Source organism: Poecilia reticulata, linkage group LG7 (assembly GCF_000633615.1).
Source record: "Poecilia reticulata strain Guanapo linkage group LG7, Guppy_female_1.0+MT, whole genome shotgun sequence".
In the NCBI taxonomy this organism is placed as follows: domain Eukaryota; kingdom Metazoa; phylum Chordata; class Actinopteri; order Cyprinodontiformes; family Poeciliidae; genus Poecilia; species Poecilia reticulata.
Window position 1 is genome coordinate 23,610,781 of NC_024337.1, and position 20,126 is coordinate 23,630,906.

Sequence of the window (20,126 nt, forward strand, 5' to 3'; positions counted from 1 at the left end):
ATATATATACACATACAGAGCAATTAGAAAATAGAAAAAGACCAATTAAAAATGATTGATCTACTGAGAAGTATGTGCACAGTATAATGACTCAATACTTTGCTGGGGCTCCTTAAATTACTGCATCAATGCAGCTTGGCATGGAGGTGATCAGCCTGTAGTTCTGCTGGAGCATTAAAGAACTTCAGGTCGCTTCGATCATTTATTTATCATTTTGGCCTTCACCCCTCCCAGAGAATGGGCTGCTAAGTAGTTCTTGCTGAGCAGTTACTTTTAGGACACTTTTTATTAGCTTCTTATACTGCAGAGGGCGCGATCAGCATAACTTTTATTAGCTTTAGGAAACTTTTCTGCAGAAAGATCTATGTGTTTTCATTTCCTTCATAGCAGCCTTCATAGCATCATTATTTAACAATGATGTCTTTGTACATAATGTCACACAATTATCAGACACACTGCATACACACATATACTGCTACGTTTGCATGCAAAACATATATGTCCCATGAATGTTTTGCATGATTATCTAAGAATGTGGCATTTAATTTAAAAAGGTTTTTCTCAATGAAGCTGGCACATTCATGTCCAAATATACTGTATGTTTATGTTAGTGCGTTCTTAATGGCTGTTTGTTAAGTTTCCACAGAGAGAGACCCACCTGTGAGTGTGTCTTACTAATGTGATATTTAACACCGCTCTCTGAGCTAAACTCCTTCTGACAGATCAGGCAGGTGTACTTTCCCATTTCGCCACCACCCTGAAAAACACACAGACAAGTAGAAACAAAAAAAAAAGTGTAAATACAGTATGAAGACTAACTTGAACTAATTCAAAAATACAATAAGAATGCATAATAAGCTCATCATGTTAAGTAGAGATTCAATGGATGTGCATTGAATCTCCATTGAATCTCTGTAAGTAACATTTGTTACTTTCAAATGTGTTCTTCAGAGATGTGTTTATCTCCTTTATTGAGTGTAATATTTCAGTGTCATATTGAGTGTCATATTTATTCATGAATGGATCATTGTGCATATGCCTAAGTTTTAGCTTTTGTCAATCTATGTGTTTTTGTGGTCATATTGATATTTAACATTAATCTTAAACCGAGAAATACAAGTCATGTAAATAAACAATAAAGGCCCAAATGACTTGTTTTATAAAATGCACATTTTAAAGGAATAAATTAGTACACCTACATCTTTATTCCCACTTAAAATGACAAGTGGTGGTGAGAAAAACGTTCGTCATACTGATGTCAGAAACTAAGTAGATAAACTGCAGGAAGTGCCTCATTAAAATTATTTCAACCAAAGGGGTACACTGGCTGTAAGTGGCAGTGTTGTTCTTTAGTCAGAAGACATACTGATGTTTGCTGATATCTTTTGTCTAATGAGTAAAAATAATAATCTTTTTGGGTTTATCTATAATAAAATTACAATAACCAAAAAATAAAACAAGATTTAGACCAATATGTGAACTTTTCTGTCAGAAGATCTAAATATTTAATTAGGTGTCCGACATTTTCTATAAGATTGATTGAGTCCTATCATGCTTTACAATTTTAAGATTTCCTATGACATTTTCTTTCAGATAAGCAAAGATAACTCTTAATTAAAGGTTGTCTTATGAGATATGAGTTCTATGTCTTATCAGGTCTGTTATATGGGGACTTGACCATCAGATTCCCCTAAATTAGTTACTTTTTTATTTTTTGGTGATGAATTTCAACATTTTCTATGACCTATGTTCACTACAGACAAACTGAAGAGGAAACATCTGGTCTGACAGATGACCTCAGGTTCAAATATTGGATTGGCTTCTATTTGTGTACATTTCAGCTTATTTGATGTTGTCACAATAGATAGGTGTGGTTTAGGTAGCTGATAGATGTGCTGCAGATGGAGGTCTGTACCTGGCTGCAGTTGGCAAGGTGTGCCTTCAGTCCAGAGACGCTGGAATATACAGCTTCACAGTTCTGAAGTAAAAACAAGAGCAAGGGATCATAATGAGTCAGTGAACATATTTATAAAGCTCTTAAAAAACTGAAGTAAAGAAAACAGACTCTCTCTCTGAATTACAGTGATTTCAAGCAAAAATATTTACAAAGTTGTACAATTATTTAAACCACTCCTTCGTAACTAAAATCCCAGAAAAGGTTCGCCCTTTCTTTTTACAAACTCTGTACTTTATCCAAACAGATTTGTTTTCTGTGTTTTGACATGTTAACAAGAGGAAATTTCATACAGCATTTGTGCAGCAAATGAAGCCCTTCTCCTTCACTTGGTTCTTCCAGGTCTCCAGTAGCTCTGGGCTGAAGTTGGGGAGGCCAGGACGAGTGTAGTTCAACTGTACAGAGGAGAATATTTTTCCTGGATTGTTAACTGAATTAAAGTTTAACTCACTGCAATAGATATTTGTCTTTCTTTTTTGTGCTTATGTATTCATGCTGTCACTAAACATTTACCACATTGCATTGCAAACGTGCTCACATTACTTCAGATTTTTTACATTTTCTCTTGGTATTTCACAAGCCTTTATCAATTTACGGGTATTTTATGTGGCCGACCCAAACAATGTAATCCATATGCTAAAATGTGTGGTGTGTATACGTGCATTGAACTGCCCTGAGGAAATACTTCATGGAACATTTATGGGCAGATTTCTAAAAGTTTTTCAAATCTCATTCTCATTAGATTGAGAGTGCTTGTAAACATCGATTTTCAAGTCTTGCTACAGATTCTCAATTGGATTTAAACTAAAACATTACATAGTCACTCTGACTCTACGTTTATGTCAAATAAAATATACTGAGGTTTGTGGTTGTGACATGACAAAATGTAAACAAACTTTTATCGATATCAATATTCTAGCCAGCACCGTATGTGATGTGTCCTCACCCTTTTGCTGTCAGGCACCAGGTCGTCCTTGATGCGTCGCTTGGTGCCCCAGTCTTTGGCCAGCTCATCCTCTGCAATCTCCTGCAGGTGGAACACGGCAACCTGAGCAGACTGTCGCCTCACTCGGCCGCTGGGTGTCCTTTCAAAGTCCTCCCCCTGACTCTTAATTTGTGCTGCTTTCTCTTTGCTTTGTTTTCTCTCCTCTTCCCTTTCCAAGTCTCTCTCTTTAGGCTGGCTGGATGGGGGTTTCTCCTGCCAGTCTTTCCTCTCGTGCAAGTTTTGCTCTTTTTTCTTCGCTACTAACGGAGAATCATCAGAGATCCCCTGGAAAACAAAGACGGAACTCATTTGGGAGAAATTCTTGATGCTGTGACAATATTTCATCAGTCCTCTCAAAGATCCACTTACCCTTTCCTTGCCTGTATTGTTGTTGGTGTCAGTGATGCTGTTCTTGTAGTTATTGGAGTTTGTCGCTGTCGTGACGGTGGTGATGGTCGGCGGGTGCTCAGTGCGTATGTGGTAGTCTCTGCCTGCCTTGGAGCGGTAGCTCTTCCCACAGTGCTGGCACAGAAACACAGGCTTCTCATCGTCAGAAAACTCTCTTCCACAACGCTGCTGGTGATACTGGTAGCCCATCAGACTGGAAAAGTGGGCTGAACAACCCTGTGTATATGCATATATGTGTGTGTGCGTGTATGTGTGAGAGTGTATGCGTGTTTGTGCACAAAAGGTTTGTAAGATGGTGTGACAACAATGACAAGAGATGAGACAGGATGAACATTTAGCAACAAGCCAGGAAGGCAGAAAATCTCAATGTTTAAAGGAACAGCAATACTGGATTCAGTCAGCGTTTTTTAGTTGATGTTTGACAGGTGGTAATTTTTCTGTGTGCAAACATGTTACAGCTAAACATCAATCAGGCAATCAGTTTTACAAATTTCCTTCTTCTCCGAAACCTTTTGACTTTTTGTCGTCCCAGAAACAGGAACTGAGTGATGACGTGGCATAGGCAACATATCAGAAATAAATAAATAAGTTGAAATCATTGTTCCAACACATTTTTCTTGTCAAAATGTCAAACCTTTTGTAAGCTGGAAGGAGAGATGTTTCTACACAAATCAGACTGTCAATATGGAAGCGACACAATCCACAAACGTGGCATGAATGGATGAAGTCTAGCAAAAAGATTCATTCCTCTATTGGCTTCTTCACATTTTGTGGAGCTGCAACCATAAATTTAAAAGCATTTTTCTGTGGATTTTACTTGATGAATAAACACAATACAATGCATAATTGTAAAAATTATGCATTGTATTTATGCATTGTATTTAAGGTATCAGAGAAAGGGAGGATGGATACAGACACACCATACTTTTCAGAATTTTATTTGCCAAAACTGAAAAGCATTTTTAATTTCCTTCCACTTCAGTCATGCAATACTATATATTTCTGGTAACCTAACACATAAAATTAAAATAAAATACAATGATGTTTGTGGTTCCAAAGTGTTAGAACTGGAAAAAATTAAAGGGGTCGGGATACTTGTGCAGGGCAAGGTATGGGCAAATGGATGAACAGATAAATGAGTAAAACTAATATAAAGTTTGTCAGAACATCCATCCATCCATTCATTCATTGCCTCTACCCGCTTGTTCTTCCATGGTTGCAGGTGGGCTTGCGCCTATTTCTCGCGATCTTTGGACATCCTGGACAGGTGACCAGTCCGTCACAGGGACACAGATGACAAACAACCATGCACACAACACAGTCATTCAGGGAAGATAGTCTAAAAAGATATTTTTCATTTTCATTTTCTTTAGTTATTTGGATAATAAAAATACTAAAACTAATTTTCCAGACTTTACAAGGTAGGAGCCTTGTAAAAGGAGAGTGGCACATGTGAGGAGTCTGAGAACAAAAAGACACCAAATCCAAACTGCCAAATGTGGAAAAGAGATTGTGTCACATTAGACAGCAAAACTGACAAAAATGTGAATGACAGATGTTGAAAAGAAATTATGATGTATGATAAAAGGCAGGAAAGAAACAAGACCATGGAAAGAACTAGAGAGGAGAATACCTCAGTAGGACACTTGATTCGTCCCATCTGTTTGAGCACTCGCCGCAGCCGTTCTCTCTCTTCGTGCTCGTTGCCTGCCTGGCCTTCGCTCCCTGAGGGCTGAGGAGGAACAAACACACCGTCACATAAGCTTGTCGCACCACCCGCTTCCTCACCACCCGCTTCCTCACATCACAACAACATTGTACCAAGAAAGCATGTTTTCCCTCTCGTTTGTTCACACTGTGGCAGGATCATTGAATGATTTCATGGTGAGGCTGTTACTCAAGGCGTGTTTGTGACAACCGTCAAACTCATGTTTTCACTTGAACGTCGCCTGGTGCCAAAAGCAGCCAAGACCAGAACAACAGATGGTAAAGCTGCCAGATAGAAAAAAAAGAAGAGTGGGGCACTGGAAAGAGTCTGGACCTACTGAGTAATCCCAGGGGGGTTAACTTCACGTGTTTACTCAAGTGTAAAACGCTCCACGAGACGCACGGCATGCAACTCTGTGGCAGATAAAAGGTGAAGGTAAAGAGGAGATGCCCTTTTATCTCAACAATAATGTTCCCTTGCAGATCGAGCCTGTGATTTACACTGACGGGCAAAAAAGGGTAGCTGTGCATCAACATGCATTATTAATTTCTCTAACATATATAGAGCAAAAGAAGAGTGAGAACCACCAGGCAAGGCAAAGAATTACTTGTTTGTCCTGTGATGGACTAGAAGTCTTTCCAGGGCACAACCCAACTATCTAACACTATGTAAATAAGGTTTTTAAATAGCCCAGTTCATGTACAAACACTTCAAACACAAAAGACCAAAGGTCCCTGAAAACTACACGGTACAAAAATACCAAACTACAACACCCGTGGTATGCAGCTACTATAAACTTGCATAGTTTATGGCTGCATAAAAATAGGGACAAAAATAAGTTAATTAAGGCTAATATTAATAAAATAACCACATCAATATCAAATACTTATAAATAATTCAGTAAAAAGAATCACTACACATAAAAAAGGAGCAGAGTTCAAGTTAAGGGCTGAAAGATTGACAGGACATTAAAAAATGACGCTTCTATAAATCAAAGCCACTAGATGAATAAATCTGATTTAGCAGATGCTGCAGTGGCGGTATGATGTTCTTTTCTGCAGTAATGCCTGCATAAATATGATCAGTAGAAATACCAACTTGCCTTACAAACGCATGATAAATATTTTTTGCCATAAATAATTTAAAAATAGGAGCCGCTGTGGCGAGAGTGAGTATGGTAACTGTCCTTCAATCAGAAAGGAACAAGTTTAATTCCAGCTTTCCACTACTTCAGTCAGGACCTAATCTGAGATTTTTGTACAAAAACACAAGTGACAAAACCACATCCAAAATACTGAGATCTTTTATAGTTTCACTAACTATTTATGATCATCTATAAAATATGCTGTGCATTGTAATTTTCCTGGAATAACTCGCCTTTTCATATCTCTGAGGATCTTACATACCTAACATGCTGAAGTCATCTTCACTGCTGAATTGTAAGGATGCCAGTAATGTCGGGCTACAAGTCCCTTCAGAAGATATATAGCTGATTCACTCAGCTTAATTTTGATGGTGCAAATGGATCATTGCTCCAAAACTACCAAGCATGACACACTTCATAAATATACATGTACGAGCCCATGTATCAGCTCCTTGGAGCCTAGGTGTTCACCACCTTCCGACATACTACAAGCCTCAAAGTTTACTGCCTGTAGAGTCGTTAATTTTTTATGATACCTTTACAAATAAGCAGCTTTGAATTATTTAACAAACTTCATTGCAGTGTCATTGCTCTAATGCAAGACAGGGCATGATAGTATCTTAATGAAGCTCTTGGTCATCAGAAAGAAATAGGAGCAATAAAACAAAAATGCCACCAGCCAGGTTACGATTTCCAATACAATTTTAAGGAATTAAAAACAGAGATGTATTTTACTGAATGGAAAGATATTTAAACATAAGGTATAACTTCATGGGCCCAGAGAAGAAGCAGCACATCAACGCAAGAAAAAGTCAGAGCAGTTTCCAAACAGCTGAAATTCCTTGCTGTCAAAACACTCTCAAAACTCTCAAAACACCCAAAGCATTTTCCTCAGGGTCAGGCTAAGATTGATACACAAAGAAGACACAACAGGGTGTGTATTTAACACAACTTAAAAAAAAAAAAACACAACACATGCCAGAGTACCTTGGTGCTGTGTTCAGCCATGGTGTGGTAGTTTAGACCAGCTTTGGACCGGAACTGTTTCTGGCACTGCTGGCACTTTAGGGCATCCTGGAGCTGAGGACAGTGAGGGCCAAACAGAGAATCATTTATATCAAACAAAAACTAAGGTCGACTTTTCACTAAACTGAATCAATCAATGCACAAAAATCTAGTCAACAATCTGGTCAGTTCTCATAAAAAAAAACCAACCTCTGAGGTATAAGATAAAAAATGATTATGTTACAACCAGAAACTAGTAAAAATGCTGCACAGGCTGGAGATGCTGGCAGATTTTATTTTCATAGCCACCTAGTGTATATACGGATGTCACTTTAAAAAAGCCAGATTGTGCACAGATGGATTTTTGTTATAGTGGCATAAAAGCCAAAATCAGGCCCTGAAAAGGCAAATTTGGTTTATCGACACAAAAACAAATATAAAATGTAAATGTAATCTATTTAGTAAGGTCTGCCTATGTCTTAAGATGACTCTGGTAGACGGCAGATTTAGTTTACAGATGGCATAGTTAACTACCGATCCACGGGGAGGGGGTCACTTTAACACCGCTGATAATAAAGACCCAGCACCTGTGGTATTTCTGGATCATATCTGTACAATGCAGAGTTGAAACTTAATTTTTGAAACAGTAATCGAGGTAATATGCTTATTCACCATCATGTTGTATCGCATAACATCACAGAATATGCAAAGAGTAATTAGAAGTCAGTATGACATTCCCACAGCATTATAACTTTGAGAAACTATTTATCGTGGTTTCAGAGTATCAAGATCATGGTATCATGCTATTTTAGTGTTAAAAATGTAACACTAAATATGTACAATAGCTAATGATGCCGCTGTTACAATTAATTAGTCAGGCTATGTGCTCTGGTCCACGGGCAGATCTTAGCCTCTAAACAAACATGTTCATGGTAGTTTGGTAGCTTTAGTCATAAAACAGTGTTCCCCTACCAAAATAGAATATTGACCCAGTTTCAGAAAAGTTTTGGTTTTCTGTGTGGTAGACAGGTGTATTTCTTGCTTACCTTCTGGCATATCTCCATGTGTTTCTTCAGACCATGGATTGTTTTCCTGGTGACAATGGAGCAGGTCGGGCACACCACTTCACCTCGCTCCGAGATTGTTCGCTGCCACTGAGTGTCAGAAACACCACCTGGGCAACAAATGGGAAGCAGGAAGGCTTGTAAAATGCATGTAAAATATTAAGGATTAGGAACATTTTATTGCTTCATGTTTTTCTCAGTTTAAAATAATCTATCAGATCCCAGAACCGCACTGAACAGAAGAGCCCAGCAAAAAGCAGTACACACAAAGTCAGATAGGAAGAATTTATTCAATTTCTACACCCCTGTAAATAATGACAGGCTTCCAAGCCTGGGTAATTTTAAATGTAGCTTTGTTACACACTAGCGACCTTTCTCCTACGTGCTTCTTACATAATAATGGCTGGGATCTGTGACTGCTCCATCCTGAGAAGGATGAAGCAGTCACAGAAAATCAAAGAGCGAACAAACACTTAACAGCAGGAAGTTCCTCAACATCTGCCAAAATTAGTAGGTGGTATTGCACAAATTAATACAAAAAAAAGCAAAAATCTAGTAAATCTCTGCTTTTGAAATGCTGTGGCATCACTAAAAAAACTATATATGGAGATTAGATTCTTTTACAAACTGTGCATCATGATAATATAGCTGAGCAAACTTATGTTAGAAATCCTTTTTTGTTATTTTTTTCAGATTTTGTATAAAATCAGCATTGGTCAATTTATTTCTTTAGGTTCACTATTTTTTATTTATTTAAGGATTTCATAGATCTGATCTTAGTTCTCACCCGAGCTTGCTGTCACTGGCTCCTTCTTGGAGGACTGAGCAGATGCGGGTCTTCTCTGAGGTTCATCGCTGAACCCACAGCCCTCTGGTCTCTTCACACGACCTGCCTTCAGTTTCTCCTCGACCTTAGTCATGCCTGAAATGGACATACAGAAGATACAACTACTGTAGTAATTAATTTGGACAATAAACTATTTTTAAAAAAGGGGGAGAAAAAATGACAGTGAAGAGAAAATGACAAGAAACCAAAGAGTTAAACTTTATGTACCATAGCATAAAGTAAGGACAATCAACTGTAAATATTACTTTAGTAGAATTGGTGTTTTGAAAAAGTTTTCACATCACCTTAAGCTTTTGTACATTAACTCCAGTAACATATATTTTTTGCTTTTATATGACTGACAGTAGTTTAAAATTGTGAAGTATTAAGAAAATTACATTGTCATTTCCTGTACAGCTAAAAACCTGAAGAGTCTGACTTGTACTTAGTCAATATTTTCTTGAACTGTTTTGGGGTTTATTTCTATCTGCTTTGCAAATTAAAGACATTAAATATTTAACTCTTTTTAGAAATAGCTCAAACGCTGGCAGAAATAGCCTTGATCCTTATTTTGAGCATCGATTTTCAGGTCAACAAAATCTCAATTGAATGTATGTCTCGGTAGGTTTGAAGTTGTGCAATACTCTCCTCATTTTTTTAATGATGGATTAATTAGTTCTCTGTTGAGCACGACGATGGCTCAGGGATAAAGCGTGTGACCCCTATATAGAGGCCTTGGACTTCGATGCCAAGGCCGAGTCCCGGCCAGATGACAGTTGTTCCTTCCTGACCACTGTCAAATAAAAGCCAGGAGAGCCAATAAAAGCTTAAAAAACAAACAAAAAATAAGCATTTCTCTATTATCGCCTTGCCAATTGCCTTGAGGTTATAATTAAAATCAGTTGGTTGGGTTGGATGTTATTTAGTTATATAATAATAGAGCTTGAATGCAAATACTATGCAAACTTTTTAGATATTTTTTTTGGGTGAAAAAATTATGCCATGCATCATCTTATCCTACTAAAAATGATGCACTGCTTTGGCTTAGACTGTCATATACAATGCCAATAAACTGCACTGAAGTTTGCAGCTATATTGAGGAAATATATGAAATACTTCAGGGGTTCTGAAAACTTTTGCAAGACACTGTATACATATGAGAGGCAGCCTGAAAGAGAGCAATCAGTCTTGCAAAACGGCAGATGAATTGTTTGACATGTGATGAGAAGTGCTTTACAGGCTGAATATGCTACATGAGTCACTGAGTATTTCCAGCATATCAATGAGACAAAGACAGAAGGAGGTTGGTAAAGCTGTGTATGTGACTCACTGTTTCATTTAGCCAGAAATGAAGCATCTCAGCAGTTGCCACATTAACGCTGTTAAAAGACTAGCTCCATTGATCAGTAGCAATAGGGAGCATTCACAATGACACAAAAAAATGCAATTCTCTTGAAATGGCCTAAAATCAACTCTGCAGGGACACAGTGGTATATTAGCTCTCCTTAGAATTGTATAATTAAATAAAACATCAAATAATTCCTGAGGTCTTCTGTAATCAATGTTGATTCTGTCTACACAAACGGTCTATTTATCATCTTTATAATCATGGTGACATGGTAATTAAAAATAGTGGTAGAGTGCAAATTTCCATTAGAAAGGCTGGATTATCTGCAGTAGCAGGTGCTTACCTTTCAGCCCAAACGTCCCAGATATTGACGGCTGTTCTCCGGTGAATTTCTTGGGAGTTTTTTGCTTCCGTCCTGGACCATTAAAAAAACCAACAAAAAAAAAATACAAAAAAGGAACTGTCATTGTATCATTAAAGACGTAGCATACACGACAAAAACAAAAGTGCATTACAACATTTTGCTGCAATCTTACTGTGCCTCATTCGCTCTGGATCTTCGTCGGGGTAAGAAGAGGGAAGACTTCCGCCTTCACTTTCACTCCCTCCTGCGTCGGATGATGTGCTTTGAGACTGCGACTGAGACTGAACTGTGTGCGATGGCGGGTGAATCTGCTGTGAAGCCGGGATCTGACTGTGTACTTTCCTCTCACTCTTGAGGTGGGTTAGTTCTCCGTTCTGAGACGGTGCGGAAACCTCGTACGTTTTTTTCACCTTAATGAACAACGGCGATGGCGGACTGTTCTCCATAGGCCTAAATTCACACACCGAAGAAACAGATTTAGGCATTAAAACACTTAAAACATCCGCCTGATTGCTTTGGGTAGGAATTTGAACTTTCAGTCACCTTTTCTTGATGTTGGATTTGACAGGAATCTTAAGAAGCTGCTGTTCCTTGGCCTCCTTGCTAACTCTCTCTGGGTGGTTCCACAGTTTGTGCTTCTCCAGCCGTACTTTTGTGGCAAAAGCTGCCTCACAGTAGGGACAGCCGTGACTCAGCTTCTCGGCTACAGTGGGCTGAAGAAAGATATCATGAGTGGGGACCTAGATTAAGCTCTCCACCTACACATTATCCAATATTAGTTGGTGGTTATTATTTGAAGCTCTTAGGTAACTTAGAAATCATTCAAGAAGAAAAACATAAATTGTATTTCTTAATTTCAGTAGTCGTATAAGATTCAATTGCGTTTCTTGGATCTTTAAACCTTATCGGAAGAATCCAAACAGAAATAGCCAGTAAAATAGCAGGAAAAGCAGCAGAGGCCAGTGACTCACTCCTTGGCAGCGTTGATAGTGGTACTTAACGCCATAGATGCTGGGAAATTCTAACCAACAGCCTGTACATGGACATTTAACCCTGGAGCGGCGCTTGAACTCTTCCTTCCATTGTATTATCAAATGGGCCTGCATAGACATGATGACAAAAGAGAGAGAACCTGCAATTATTATTTTTTTTAATTTAAATTGGTTTATCTTGCAGACATCAAGAAACTGTCCACTGTGAATGGGTAACAAAGCCCAGATAACGCACCCAGACATGTCCAAGAGAGATACTCACAGGAATGCTCCTAAGCTCCTGACCGTCAGTCTTAGGCCGACCTTTTCTCTTTCCATCTGCTTGGTCGTCACACATTAAACCTGGAAAAATGAGAGAATAAAATATCTTTGGAATAAAAGTGACGCCACTACTTCACACTTAACAAAAGTGCAAATTGTTATGACAAAGTTTTGTGAAGTGTTCCACAAACCATTTTCAGTTCTCTTAATTCTAACAGAATTAATGATTCACAATCACTATAGAGGTTGAGTTAAGGAGCTAGGATAGACAGGTAGATGATGGATCACCAAAATGCGATATTTTACCTTTTTGTTTTTTCCTAAAACCATGCACAGTGTCGCCTCCAGTATTTTACAGTAGTTCTTCAGCAGAATAACAGTTTTTTTTCTTTACAGACTAAGAGCACAAAACCTTGAGATGATAAGCTTGGCAGTTCTGTTTTTAAGGTGCAGACTGCTTTTGTCTTCTAGATAGCAAATATACACAGTTGAATTGTTGTAACAACCAGTTAAAGCTTTAGTTACTCTTTCAAACTAATGTGAAGCTTCTAAGCAGCAGAAACTGTATTTTTTTAATTTGAACTGAACTGAATTCACTCACTTAAAAGTGCAAGCTGTTAATGTACATAACTGCAGGCTTTAGAGCCACTGTGTGCACAAATACTAGACAAATTATATTTTTGAAGACACATTTTATTGCTGAGCAACTTGTGACAAATAAACAAAACCAAACTGATATATGCTAAAAGCTGAGTTATCAACAAGATATAATTGAAAGATATGGACAACAAAGGAAACTGACTACATTTTATGGAATTATATTTGCTTATATTTAAAGTGATGAATAGGTCATTCAAGAGGTTAGTGCAATAAAATATCAGCAAATTTGTTTGTAAATAAAAAAAATATTTTATATATAGCCTGCAACTCTAAATTTGAATAAATAAAGATTTAACTAGAAGAAATCATTAGAAAAATTGCAAATTTCAAAGCAATTCACTGTCCTCCAAGTGGACAGTGAATTGTCCACATGGACAATTCACTGTCTAATGTTCATAGAATGAGAACATTAGTAACATTGAGGACTGGATAGTCAGGTCAGCACATTAACAGCACAAGAACTAGGCACATTTATTAATTTTACACAAGTTGTCCAGCCTTAGCTGCCCTACTCTGCAATGTCCTTGTGCTTTAGTTTGTTTTAGTCTCAGACAGACAAAGACAGTGAATTGTCCTCCACTTGGAGGACAGTGAATTGTGTTGAAAAAATTGCTTTTTATTTGCAAGTTAAATGCTGTGTTTTCATCGGCAGTTAGTGGCAAATTATTATAATTAGCAGAAATAAAGGGATGAAAGCATCAGCTCATGTGTAATTAATTAGTTTAACGTGTTTCACATATTTATTGGACTTACTAAAATGAATTTACTTTTCAGTAATATTCCAATTCATTTTAATAGAGCTGTGAACTGTCCAAATCTATTTCAGAGCAATTGCTTTCTTCCTGCAAAAACAAAGCAGGTTTTGGACAGAAACACACACAAGGAGGCGCTTCACCACACATACATAATCTGATATCATGGGATTCCCACAAAAAACAAATGGACTGACTCAAGTGTGTGTATACACAGAGCTAAATGGAAACCAGGGGAGTCACATGTCACTCTCTCTTGTGCATGTCCATGTGTAAGCATGTGTGTTTTTGCATGAGTGTGTGAAAGTGAAAGCTGTGTGAGCAAAGGATATAAATTGCAGGAGCTTGAACGAACCTCTGACACAGCAGACTGCAGACTGACTGCCTCAGCTCACTCTGTTCTCTCTGTTGCGCCCCTCTTTCATCTCTGATATTGCTGCTTTCCTCTTTTCTCACCACAAGACTAAGTTTCTCTCTTTTCTCTCTCTGCTCTTGCTCATCTTTCTCGATGGTTCCACCATCTCAGTACTGCTCTTTTCTCTGCCACAATTAAAACCCCCACACTCCCTCTCCGTAGCACACTGCTACCTGAGCAAATCAGCCCAGACAGATGAAGAGTGTGCTCCGTACAAGAATATATGTATGAGTGAAAAGGTGAGAAAAGAGGGAGTAGAGAATAAAAAGGATGTTGAACAGGGAGAAGGGAATTTCACAGAAGAATGATTCTGGCTGAACATAATACTGAATGACAGGGCTGCAGGTAACCCTGCTCTGCAGAATGTGTCTTTACATATGCTCTGGACCCGACCACATCGACACGGCAAGACCAAAAGAAGCCACACAAAAGACCACCTGGACACACAATTTTAAATTAGAGCCTCTATTATTTTAATTGCTGCTGTAGTAGAAAAATATAGCTGGCAAATTAACACTTGTGAAGCACTGAGGATGATTTTGTGTTGCACGCTTTTTGTTAAAACTAATTTTATGTTTCAGATCTGCAGTGATTTCCAGTTTGAGCTCTGGGAACTGTGGAACCCTATACAGAGGCAGGTGTGTGTCTATCCAAATTAAGTCCAATCAACTGAATTCACAGTAATATAAGTATGAACTGTTTGTAAGGTTATTTCCGTGAAAATATTAAGAGTTTTGTGTGATTTTAACCAGGGGGATGAGTTTTTTAATTCTGATTAACTGTATTTCAGTAGGAATTCATGTGACAAACTTGCACAAAATAAAGTGGGAGAAAAATGATCAACAGTTTTCCAACTTTTTAACAAACAAGACTTGCCAGAGGGTTGCTTCATAGCATTAGTAGACAAACACAGCGCCTTAAGATGAAATTATGAAGTTTAATGCAGGACATAGTTATAAAACAATACTCCAAGTTTGGAACATCTCGCAAAGCACTTTTTCAGTCCTCATTTGAAAGTGGAAAACATTTGGAACAGCTGCAAATCTCACAAAACCTGGCCGTCCACCTAAATTGACAAGAGATAATCAGTCAAAGTGGTAGTCAAGAGGGTCATGGCAACTCAGAAAATATTGTACATCATCCTAAACACACAATGCCGCATATGAAACATGGGGGTGACAGCATCATGCTGAGGAAATTATTTTCTTCAGCACACAGGATGGCTTAATAAAACCTGCTAGACACAGCCGTAGACTGAGACTAAGGTTCAGTCTGCAGTTCAATGACCCTCAATCCTAGTCGTAGCTCATGCAGAATAGTTTACATCAAAGCAAAACTACTAGTTGCGACCTCCACAAATTTGGTGTGAGGCAAAAAATTAACTTTGTCGCCTACAAGCAAAATGCTATGTATAGAAGAGAACATCATCCTAAAACCACAATCTCCATGATCAGAAAATGATGGTGGCAGTATCGTTCTGTGGACATTTTGTTTTTTCAAGAGACAAAATGAAACAGAATCTGCAAAATTTTCAGTCTCTAGAAGTTTGACGCACAGTGTGAGACATACCAAAACATTTGCAGCTGTAGCAGAAGTGAAAGGCTGCTCTATACAGTATTGACTCTTGTGGAGGAGGGTTGAGTAGAAATGCACACCACACTTTTTTACACCTGTGAATCGTTTTCATTCTACTTCACTGTTATTCACAACTTTGTGGAGATCAATCGCATAAAATCTTAATCAGACACACTGAAGTTTGTTTTTGCATTAATGTGAAAAGGGGTATGACAGATTTTGCAAGTCACAATGCATACAAGGATTACACAGCAAACTTTTAACACCTCCACTTTCCTTCTTCATCTCTTGTTCTCTCAGACCCACACCCACAAACAAAGACCACTGAAAATGTTTGTGTCTAATCTCTTTTTGCAGACTCACAACATTAAGTTAGTCTGAAAATTACTAAAGATAGAGCAAAATAGAATGAGACGTGGCACAGCATTGCAGACTTGAAACTTCAAATACTTGACAAAATGAGTAAACACAAACATAAAAGCACACAGTCCTGCACAAACAAGTACACAAACCCATTACCAGTGTGCATGTGTGTGTGTGTGATGTCAATGCATTGATATGAGTGTATTAATATTCTCCAGGCACCAGAGCATTTCTCTATTAGCTGGGTAGCAGCTGGAGAGGTGATGCACTTGGCAAAGCTGCTCTTTTGCTGAGAATGAAATTGAGCTTGCATTCTAATTCTTGTCCTAGAAAATAAAGGCCTTGAAAAAAAACCAGCATAATTAATGAATTTTGCTCTTGGGAAAGATATGATCTTGTTGCTATGGGAATAACATCCACTTGTCTTACCACAATTAGAGGCCTCTTTAGTGAAAGCAAAACAATCTGACTCAAATTTATGAACTGTGCGCTACAATGCAAACAATAACAGCCTGTTCTGCACATAAATTATGCTTCTAAATATTAAACGTTAACTCTTCTCTTTTGGATTATCTTCGTAAACAAATTACAATCTTTAAGCAGAAGTTGGAAGTTTGGAGCACACTGGCGCTCTGATGTTCCAGCAATCACGTGAATTGTTTTGGTCTGAAACAAAGCAGGCCCATTGTGTCAAACCCGAAGCCCGGTTCTCATGCACAGGCCACGGGGATAAAACAGCTGTTCTGCTAATGTCAGAGTGTGATTCGCTCCCAGCTGCCTGCAACTGTTGCGCCACACTGTTTAACACTTGAAGGCGTGCAAAAAGAGAAAAGAAAAGCAGAGAGGACAAGAGTCAGGACACAGGAGTCCTGGCAGCTGTCTAATGATCTCAAATAACCTCTGCGTTCTCCTAGCTACGCCTGCAACTGCTCTCCCTTAGTGCAAGCGTTCACACATTACCCACAAGCACACACGCATACACACAACAGTATGCACGTACAGAAGAGCCATTTGTTTTCCTTGACAAACACTTACACAGAAGCCTTTGTCTGTGTCTGCACAGTGGGCTTCAGACCTACTGTAGTTATAAACAAACATCCACCACGAACACATGCCTTGTGGAATGAGGGCATAGTTTCACTACTTCCTCAATCTAAATGGACAAAAGGTGAAGAAACCAATACACCTGGGTTTAGAACACAATGCTTACAGTAAGACTCTGCTGCAGACAATGTGGTTTAGATTAAAAAAAATGTTCTCACATCTCACGTTTCATACGCACTTGTGTTTTTTTACTACTTCCCACGAACGCGTATACTGTATTTTTTCTGCATGTATTTTCATTTCCTCCCTCTCTCTTTCTCACTCCATCACACACACACACACACATACTCAGCGCATTTCTCCCTCTTCTTCGTATACGCACCTCCTTTCGAAGACGTCCCCATATTCCCTCCCAGTCAGATCTGCTTCCAGAAAGTGAGTAAGACAGAGAAGTGAAGTGGAGCAGCGCCAGAAGTCACTGACTTACTGAAAAGAAAACCAGACTCTGTCAGTGCAACCGGCTCTCAGACTCATACCGTCTTTGTCTTACTGCCCTCCCTCTCTTTCTTTTCTGCCCCACTGTAGCTGTGCCTAAGCTAAGCACTTCCATGTTTCTTCACAACTAAACTATCTTATTCTAGGAGAATATGATCTAACACCAACCTCAGGAACCATCATTCCTTTCTTTGGTGGAATTATCACATAATGTAAATTTTTGCTGTTCATCAACAGAAGCAGCACTAAAACAGAAAATAAAAAGTCTTTCAAATGAACTCAACCTTATTCTCTGATCTTGATGGTGAGATGATCTTTGCAAACAGGACACTAAAGAAACCTGCTACCGCAACAGGAATATAGCTATAAGAAAGCTCATATGCTTGCTGGCTGGCTGGATGGATGGATGGAATTGTTATTCACACTTCAATTCTTCAATTAAACATTTCTACAACAGACCCACATGTGCTGCACTGACATTAATATTAGAATGTACAGCCCATCCTCACTGAGGTAAAAACTTGTTTTCCACATCAACATGTTTTATCAGATAACAATTAGAAGTCAAGAGAACATTTGGGGTGTAAACTAGAGGGTGATGAAAGCAGCTCAAAGTTTCACTACCTGTATAAGCTCTCTGAATATTAAAGATTAAACTTGTTTGAGTTTAATTTACAGTGCAGTCCAGAGAAAATATGATCTGCTGTTAATGTAATCCTACAAACCCTAGTACAAGCAGCTCATGTGCAAAATGGCTTTCTGCATGTAAAAACAATGCTGCTGTATGCTCAGGGTGCACATCTTTCAGTTGATTTGCAGGTTTGCACTCTCATGTTTCATAGTATGAAACTGACTCAGAGTGGGAGATCCTCGGACCACATATCTTTAAAATTAGTAGCTAGCGTGAGAAAGCAAGTGTCCAAATGAAAAACTACTTTCAGGGCGCACGGCGCCTGAAACCACAGAATAACGACTCATTCCTTATAAGAAGCGATGAATACCAGTTTAATACTACCACTAAACCACACATTACACAGCCAGTTCAAAGGAAAAGAGACATGGTTGAGATTTCTGAAATGTAATCTGGATACTTACAAATTATGCATTGATCTTACAGCTGGTTTTTTTTTTCCATGCTTGTGCAGAACTAATGTGGTGTAATGGTTTTAAAGACTTTCAATCACAACAACTCCAGCTGGCTGGTCACATATGTATAATTTCAAGGGAAGGACGAAAATAAAGGAGGAGCCGAGCTGACAGCAGAACAAGCTAAATCTTTGCAAATGTATAAACCACCAGCAGCTCACAGTGGGGTTTTTAACCGTTCCATTACATATAAATAAATATAAACATGACCCATGTTTACGGAACAAGCTATACAGTCCAGATACATGAAAGCCAGACAGCGCCTGCAGAAAGCCTGCCGCTCCCTCCTTATGGAAAATAACTCACAAACTTAGATTCTTTCTTCTTACCAATCTGTTTGTCATCTTTTTCACAACTGAAAAACTCCACAAATACTACGTACAAGGATAATGAAGCTTTATTAATAGAAGAATAAGAACCAGGCAAAAATACCCCCAAATATTATCCAACATTTTATTAATTTAAACAAGAGACAGTTAAAGAGATGAAGGAAGGAATTTGTTTATCCATCCAGAATGGGACAAAATAAGTCAGAGGAATTGTGAGTACATGGAGAGAAAAGGCAGAAGAAAAAAAAACTGATGGAAATTAAGGCAAATGTGCAGTTCTAGCAAATGGCAGCTGTGGGCCAGAAATGAGGGTCCCACAGGCAGAACGATCTCATTTCACTCAGTTTAGAACATTGATGTTTGCACATATGGACATTAGGCTGAGGTATTTAAAATCACCAAAGGTATAATTTCCAGGTCTAACATAGCCAGTATAATATTGTAGGGAGAAGCCTTTCTGATGCCATTGTCTTCTAAAGAAAGAAGCTGATAATGAGTGAATGAAACTTGTGCAGCACCTGGTGCTGCTTTCTGTACACTGAAAAACACACCTTATGTGAAGAAAATGCATAAATATGGCATTAATTAATGATCTAACAGTATGTTTGCCTTTCCTTTTTTTTTTGTAAAAACAGTCCAGACCAGTCAAGACATAGATAGCACTCATATCCTGAAGGTATGCTGTGTTATCTGGTATCAACCTGTTAGTAGCTGATCCTTCAAGTTTTGTAAGGTGGGGCCTCCGTCTCCATGGATTTATTTGTCCTACACATCAACACACATGTTTAATTGGATCTAACCTTTGGGGAATTTGGAGGTCAACATATCAAAATTATGCTGTTTAAACCGTTACTGAACCATTTATCACTTCACCTGTCAATTAACATAATGTTATTTCAGATCTGTGTATGTCTGTATACCAGACTGGGTAAATATTTTTCCCATACAACCACATAAGCCAGTGGTTTTCTACCACTTTTCACAATTATATTTAATGATAAACGGTATGTTTATGTTTTAAGCAACAGAAGACATTGCAACTGCACATTTGCAGTTCATATTTATGGGTCTTTATTTTGTGCTCCAGCGGTATTCATTTGACAAATATCACTCATTTGTCATAGAGGTAAGATGTTTCAACATACTTTTCCATTTTTAATAAATATGATTATGGATCTTTTAATTAATGAGTTCATAAGTTAATGTTTTTATTCATGACCTTTATACAACTATTATGATTGTTGTGTCTATGTTCCTTGCTTTTGGATTTTAAAGGAGCTTCTGGAAA

The 20,126-nt window shown here is 38.2% G+C and overlaps 1 protein-coding gene across 3 annotated transcripts in view; it reads right to left on the bottom strand.

Annotated features, from left to right (window-relative positions):
* The window catches only part of znf512b (zinc finger protein 512B), a 32,778-nt gene that overhangs the window by 1,695 nt on the left and 10,957 nt on the right, over positions 1-20,126 (bottom strand). Inside the window, exons 1-15 of one of the 3 annotated variants that reach the window (XM_017305859.1) lie at positions 17,251-17,358; positions 12,061-12,140; positions 11,778-11,906; positions 11,350-11,519; positions 10,979-11,256; positions 10,786-10,857; positions 9,056-9,190; positions 8,251-8,378; positions 7,187-7,279; positions 4,981-5,079; positions 3,309-3,563; positions 2,901-3,224; positions 2,248-2,349; positions 1,916-1,978; positions 659-757 (exon numbers count right to left, since the gene is read on the bottom strand). In XM_017305859.1, coding sequence (XP_017161348.1) covers positions 659-757; positions 1,916-1,978; positions 2,248-2,349; positions 2,901-3,224; positions 3,309-3,563; positions 4,981-5,079; positions 7,187-7,279; positions 8,251-8,378; positions 9,056-9,190; positions 10,786-10,857; positions 10,979-11,256; positions 11,350-11,519; positions 11,778-11,906; positions 12,061-12,140; positions 17,251-17,272 — 2,049 coding nt within the window. In that variant the 5' untranslated portion in view covers positions 17,273-17,358. Of the gene's footprint in view, positions 1-658; positions 758-1,915; positions 1,979-2,247; positions 2,350-2,900; positions 3,225-3,308; positions 3,564-4,980; positions 5,080-7,186; positions 7,280-8,250; positions 8,379-9,055; positions 9,191-10,785; positions 10,858-10,978; positions 11,257-11,349; positions 11,520-11,777; positions 11,907-12,060; positions 12,141-17,250; positions 17,359-20,126 lie in introns of those variants that run through there. The other 2 variants (XM_008413908.2, XM_008413910.2) reach the window with 2 other exon arrangements.